This window comes from Fragaria vesca, linkage group LG5 (genome assembly GCF_000184155.1).
Source record: "Fragaria vesca subsp. vesca linkage group LG5, FraVesHawaii_1.0, whole genome shotgun sequence".
Lineage (NCBI taxonomy): Eukaryota > Viridiplantae > Streptophyta > Magnoliopsida > Rosales > Rosaceae > Fragaria > Fragaria vesca.
In genome coordinates, this window is record NC_020495.1 from 22,379,394 (window position 1) to 22,386,221 (window position 6,828).

Genomic DNA, 6,828 nt, shown 5'->3' on the forward strand with positions numbered 1-6,828 from the left:
GTGGTCGGGGAAGCTATTGGAGTCCGCTGGGGTGGAGGCGCGCCCTCGCCGGTGCCATACGGTGGCGAAAGGAGGGACGTCCGCACTTTAAGAGACGAGCGGACGTCTGCCCCTGATAACGATCGTATATATATATATATTTTTTTTTTTNTTTTTTTCTAAATCTTCTCTAGTTACTGCCTTGTTTAATGAGTACGCGTGTTGGTGCATGCTAACATGATCCATTTTATTACACACAACTTCATACATCTTTTTTCTTTGGAGAAGTTCACTTTAGTTAGTTACTGTTTTTATTTTCACAGTTGCTAGGCTTTGTACAATTGAGCATTCATCATTCTTAGCATCGTATATATCTGTAACCATCATCCAGCCTGGTGGATGCTTGGTACACAAGAACATAATTGTTTAGGCTTTCTAAACTCCTTGATAATGAGGAAATGCAAGGAGCGAGTCAACCACCGGTGGTCTCAGAACCAGTAGAAAGCTGGCTGCCTCTTCAATCCACTTGATAGATTCCAATCCAAACTCAAATGTAGATTATATTTTTTATGTTTGAGAAGTGAGAAGGTCCAGCTCTTGTCATCAAAGTGAAATAATGAATTGGGGAAGAAAAACAAAATAGTTTATTTTAAAATAATTTTTGAGGGCCCTTTTGCTGAACGGTTTCTTTATTGTGACCTTCTATCATCTTTTATCTACCCTCCCATCGGTTATTCATTCTCCAAGTAACTTCATTTAGACCTGACAACAGATTCCTTCCAAATATATAAGTAGTTCATATTAGATGTGTGATTTGGAGTATTGTGCGTGGTGCACATTGGTTAATTTTTTTTTTATTAATTAAAGATATGTTAGATGAGCCTTTCTAGATGCATTGGCGACGAGGATGTTGATAATTAGCGTAACTTTGTAAGCTTCTGTAATGTAGAAACCACATCTACTTTCTTACTTATTTGCTGTTTGAGCAGACAAAGGTCTGAAACATATAACCTAGACGGAAAAAGTAATTTTTTTAGAAACTTGGTTGTCTACTATCTATTTGTTATGGCCTGCGGGTCTGTGAAGTCATGTATACCATTTGCAAAATGGATTTGAGAAAGTCTGCATAGATTATTAGATGCTTGTATTACTGGCTAAAGGCTATCAGAGCTCTTGTTTTCCATTATAATTTTAAAGAACATCCAGTTCTTGAAGTCGTGTTATAGCAAATGGTACATAATATTCTGGTGCATATCATCAAGGAGTTAAAATTCTCGCCATTGACTCATCTATGTTTACATTACTGCAGGTGTTGGCAGCACACCGTTGTGGTATTAAAAGAGTCATTCTTCCAGAGAGAAATCTGAAGGACTTAACAGAGGTACCATCAGCAGTGCTTGCTGGACTAGAGGTAATTATCAAGGTGTTTCTCAATTGTATAATTTTTTTTTTTTCGTTTGTTTTTTTCGACATAAGATGAATTTTGACCAGATTTTTAAGTTTTACATCTTTTCAGCTTGTTAGGTGTTGTATTGTTAGTTCTGGTTCACTTTGATAGTTTTTTTCCTATATAAGAGTACTTGTGGTCACAACCTAACTTGCCGTATTATTTCATATCAGATTATAGCGGCAAAGCGAATGGAAGATGTATTAGAGGAGGCTTTTGAAGGTGGATGCCCCTGGAGAGTGCATTCAAAGTTATGACAGGGCCTGTGGGATGAATGATTTTACACGCTACTAGTGATCGAAATACTGCACTGTGCTGGTTGTAGCTAGCACATGGAGGTTACCAACTGTTCAGCAGCTGTCTTAGCTGCAAAGACGGAAGAAATGGTCAATCACTTCTACCAGTCATGGCTTGGGATAAGATGATGAAGTGGTCATGAAGGGAACAAATTCACTTCCTTTTGAGAATTTGGATGAAAATTCTCCGTATGCAAACTGTTCTTCATTCCCATAAGGCTGCATTCACCAAGGATGAGCAACTGCTATATTTCTTTTAATGTCCCTCTGCTTCCCTTCTATTTGCCTGAGTTAATTGTAATTATGTTCTCTCATCTGTAATTCTCTATAAATGTCATTGATTATTTGAGCGAGGAATATACGCCTTTTCTCACCCCTTCACTCATTTGGACCTAAAGCATTCCCATGCCTTACCACATGAATCAGACACCCAAGTATCATTAATCACATCAGAATGTTCTGCGTGATTGAATTCCCTGTGTGCAATTGCTTAGTATTCGTCATGAATGTTGTATATCATTGGACCTCCGTTAAAGGCGTTATGAGCAAGTTCCGATGTGTGGTATTGCACATCAGTTCATTGACCTTTTCCTTCTGGTGTTAGAATGAGAAGAGGCTTCTCTTGAAAGCGCTGGTCACAGAAGATAATTATATTGGAAATGCATACAAATAGTGAATCTGAAAGGCATACTGAACACGACCGGCATTGAACTGGACAAATGATTCTATTGAAGGGCGGACAGAACTTGGCAATTGATTGATCAAAACTACACCAACTGAGCTAGCCATTTATCGGCGAGAAACCAGTGACAGGATTGGATGTGATATGCATACTCAAATCACATCCATACTCAAACGGAGGCTAGTTTCAAAGTTGAAGCAGATAGGTCATAACCCTATCAAATGGAGGCTAGTTTCAGATAGATCATAACTCCCAAACTTGGCTACGCAAGAGTCAAGACTTTGTTCTTCCTTCTTTAGGTACAGAGAGCTACCTTCTTTGTTAACATAATTTGTGCCAGACCCATATAATTGAATAAGTATATAAGGCCGCAGATGGGTAGAGAAACATACTAGTATGCGCTATAGGCGGTCGGCTTTATGACAAACTGATAAACTACAAGTTAGTACTTAAAACCAGGTTCAAGTTATGCAACGCAAAGTTCAGATTTAGGAGGATGCCAAACCTGCAACCGTGAGAGCGGAAGAGTTTTATAAGGGATGAGAGAACTCTTCTGCCTTGCAAGAGACTGATGAGAACTCATGAGTTATACAAGGTTTACCACATTTACTCATTTAGTGCAATCAAACAGAGAAATTCCAATGCTTACGAACATAGATAACCATGAAACTCATACTTGACAGCATCACTTTAATACAACCCTGCTGCAAACACAATATCAGGATTATCAGCAAGTGGATCCTGCTTCCCATATATTGAAACCAAACAGAGAAAAATGTAAAATAACTGAACTGAAAATACTCAATTATGAAGGAAAATAGGCGAATACAATGCTAAACCACTAAACTAGTTCTGCAGGAAATTGATAAATAACTTAAAATATATAAGATACGAAAATCCAAAAGTTAGATGGAAAATTCTCTTTGTAGATGAAAGAAAAGAGAGGCATACACTAAAGACACTACTACTAAACCTTTCATCTATTCTTCATCTTTATCCTTCTTTTTCTTCTTCTTTTTCTCACTCTTATCAGCCTCACCATCAGCCTTCCCATTATCCGTGGCAGCGGCACCATGATCCTCAGCCTCTTTGTTTTTTTCTTTTTCTTCTTTTCAGACTTTTCAGTTTCAGGTGAACCAGCCTCTTCTTTATCTTTGTGCTTCTTCACCTTCACAGACTTCTCCCCATCTGAAGAATCCAAAGCACCATTGTCTTTATCCTTTTTTTTCTTCTTCTTCTTTTCTGTCTTCTCAACTTCAGGCTCAGCCACTTCTTCACCTTTGCTTTTCTTTGCAGGAACTGGAATAGGACTGTCAGTGATTTCCTCTTGTTTGCGCTTTTTCTTGTCCTTCTTCTCTGAAACAGTGGTCGTCTCGGTGGCAACAACAGGCCCAGCAGCAGCACTTGCAATAATAGAATCTCCACCTGTCGGTAAAACCAAATTCCGGCCCCATTCTGGAGGGGTATTCTCAGTAGGCTTCCCATGCTTATCCAATTTTCCCTCTGCAATCAATTTCTTCTTCATGGAAGCCCTTGGTCCCAATCCCCACTTCCTAGGATAAGTATCCCTGTCCATCACCACCCTCTTAATCTTTGCCACCACACCATGATCACAAGTTGCCATAACAGCAGTGGTCATCTCAGCAATTCCCAAAGCAATTGCTTCCCCTTTGGTAGTCATAAGCACCACTTCCTCTCCTACCTCAATTTCATTCTCAAACCTCAGCAACCCAGGAATCATCAACTTGGCACCATAGCAAATAGCATTCACTGCCGAATCCTTGACAACTAATCTCTTATGACTGGTCAGAAGCACCTCAAGCGGCATAATAACCCTCCTCAAATAACTCTCATCCCTATTAGTATCATAAGCCCATTGAGCATCCATGACATCATGCATGGTAACCATGTTCTCTTTCTCACCCATAGTCCCAGACCTGACCCTCCTAAGCTCCTGCATATGCCCTCCCACACCAAGAAGCAGACCCAAATGCACACAAAGTGTTCGCACATAGGTACCTGCCTCACAGGAAATCCAGAAAACAACCAGATGCTTCTCTGCATCATACTCAAGAAGCTTGCTTTCATAGATGGTCCTAATCCTAAGCTGCCTCTTGACTGCAGATATCAAAGGTGGCCTCTGAAAGACAGCACCAGTGAGGGATTCAAGGGCTCGGGCCACCTTGGCAACCTCAGGCACAGCAGAATGTAGGCGAGCAACACATACATACTCTTTTCCTGCACCTTGCTGAGACTTGACAAGCCGTGTTGCTCGGTCAATACAGACAATAAGATTACCTGTAACCTTAGGATCAAGGGTACCACTGTGACCAGTCTTCTCAACACGAAGGATGCGTTTGATCCAAGCAACAACCTCATGAGAAGATGGGTTTGCGGGCTTATCAAGATTGAGAACACCATATCTGATATACTCTGCAAGAGGCCGCTTCAGTGGGGAGAACCCCGAGGGAAGAGGTGTGTAATGTCCAGTCCGAACATTGAGGCGGTCATAGTTCTTGAGAAGAATAGGCCACTGAGAGGTGTCCAGGGAGGGAGTGGTGCTCTGGGGCTTAATCATGTAGTCTTTGTCCGCATCATTGTCTTTCTCTTTGTTCTTCTTCTTCTTCTTTTCACTATCCTTCACTGATATGGCCTTGACTGGGGTTTTTTCGTCGTCTGAAGACATTTTCTGCACAATACAGCACCATAACTACGAAAATCAAAACAAAAACAGCCAATAAAACCCACTATCAAATCTCGTATATTTCAGCTACACAACACCTTTTGGAGACTGATAAAACTTAACCAAATAACAGAGATACATAATATCTAGTAAATTGGTTTGCAAAGCATCATCATCAACATATATATCCCAGGCTACAAATCGCAAAATAACAAATTCAGAACAACATGTCTCCTCCCAAGAAATAATAATTGCAACCCCTAATATCCTAATAACCCGAATGAGCTTGAACACATACATACAGCCGACGCTACATAACAGACGAACTTCCTATTAAACACCCAAAACGAGTCCATCGGTTCCAACCCAGTAAAACTAAGCTACAAACACTTCGAGACAAGCCCTCAGAAATGACAAAACAACATGGACATCATAAACAGGTTCAGAGCATTCCATCAGTCCAATAACAACCTTCAGGTTTAGTTCGCTGTTTAACACACAATACGATAAAGTCTGATATGATCAAGCTTCAGTGAAGAGCTAGAGTAGGAGAGCACATACCTTTGATTTTGGTTGCGGCGAACCCTTTGAGATTTGGACAGTTGAGGGAGGGCGGCCACCTTAGAGAGGTTTCTGACTCTCACTCCTCGCTTTTGTCTCCTCTTCTAAAACCCTAACGAGGTTTAATAGATATTCTTGTGAGGAAGGGACAGTATTGTCAATACACATTCGGAGGGTAAAGGAGACTTTTCGTGATTCTAATGATTAGTTTGGTGGGGCCGTCGGAGCAAAGGATTGGGCTTCGGCCTGACCTGGTTTCTGTGATATTTAGGTTAAGTTTCTTATCACCAAGTGTTGGTTTGTTTGTTTGTTTTTGTTTTTTTTTTGTTTTGGCACAAATAAAAGAAAAGCAAAGACTAGATGCTAAAGCAGTTGTCAGTTCTCCTGGCTTTAGAAACAACGCACAAGTCATCTAAGAATGCATCAGACAAGGCCAAACTCATGAGAAATGCTGTATTTGGCTAAAACATCAGCAATAGAGTTGCATTCTCTGAAGATATGAGATAAGGTGACATTCTCCATCTTATTCATCAAGCTAATGCATCCTTAAAGAAGAGATCCCAAAGGATGATCACCAAGTTTTCGTTACAAAGGTTTTTTTTTTTTTTTTTAATTGCTAAAAGACTATTACAAAGCGAAACCTCTAAAACAACCTTCTCTGAAGAGATCAAAAGTGATAGCTGAACCTACAGCAAGGGAAAGTCTGAATCCTAGAAACTAGACCTCGCATAATGGTGACCGAGATTGGCAAGAGCGTTGGCAGCAAAGTTGGCTTCACGGAAATTATGCTGGAAATGAATGCGATACAAAGAGCTTGCAATCTTCTTAATGTACGTCTTGGATAATCTGAGGATACCATGTTGTTCTTCTTAAACACTAGCTTCCTCTAAAGTTTTCATTGCATATGAATTATGAAATTTTTCATGCAAATTAAATTAAGAACTCAATTGGAGACGTACTAGGGTTTAGAGGCCTTCAACCATTGTCTTATATTCAAACTCGAATTCAAATTTTGACTCACCCAAACTTGTTACTTTATATGGGTTTCACATATCTCTCGTCCCGTTTATAATAATTGATGAAACAAGTATAGCACGTGAGAACTCTCAAACTCTTAACGACCTACAAAAGTTTATTTGTACGACTGTGGAGTGACCTATATATATATATATATATAGTA

The 6,828-nt window shown here is 39.9% G+C and overlaps 2 protein-coding genes across 2 annotated transcripts in view; one reads left to right on the forward strand and one right to left on the reverse strand.

The window, feature by feature from the left end:
* The window catches only part of LOC101299676 (lon protease homolog 2, peroxisomal-like), an 8,061-nt gene extending 5,825 nt beyond the window's left edge, over positions 1–2,236 (forward strand). Inside the window, exons 16-17 of the mRNA XM_004300242.1 lie at positions 1,289–1,390; positions 1,600–2,236. Coding sequence (XP_004300290.1) covers positions 1,289–1,390; positions 1,600–1,683 — 186 coding nt within the window. The 3' untranslated portion in view covers positions 1,684–2,236. The remainder of the gene's footprint in view (positions 1–1,288; positions 1,391–1,599) is intronic.
* Positions 2,237–3,188: 952 nt separating this feature from the next.
* On the reverse strand, positions 3,189–5,750 carry LOC101299964 (H/ACA ribonucleoprotein complex subunit 4-like). The gene is given in 3 exon segments (XM_004300243.1): positions 3,189–3,497; positions 3,500–5,093; positions 5,649–5,750. Coding segments are annotated over 2 exon segments (1,704 nt in total). The 5' UTR covers positions 5,091–5,093; positions 5,649–5,750; the 3' UTR covers positions 3,189–3,384.
* Between the last annotated feature and the right edge of the window lie 1,078 nt (positions 5,751–6,828).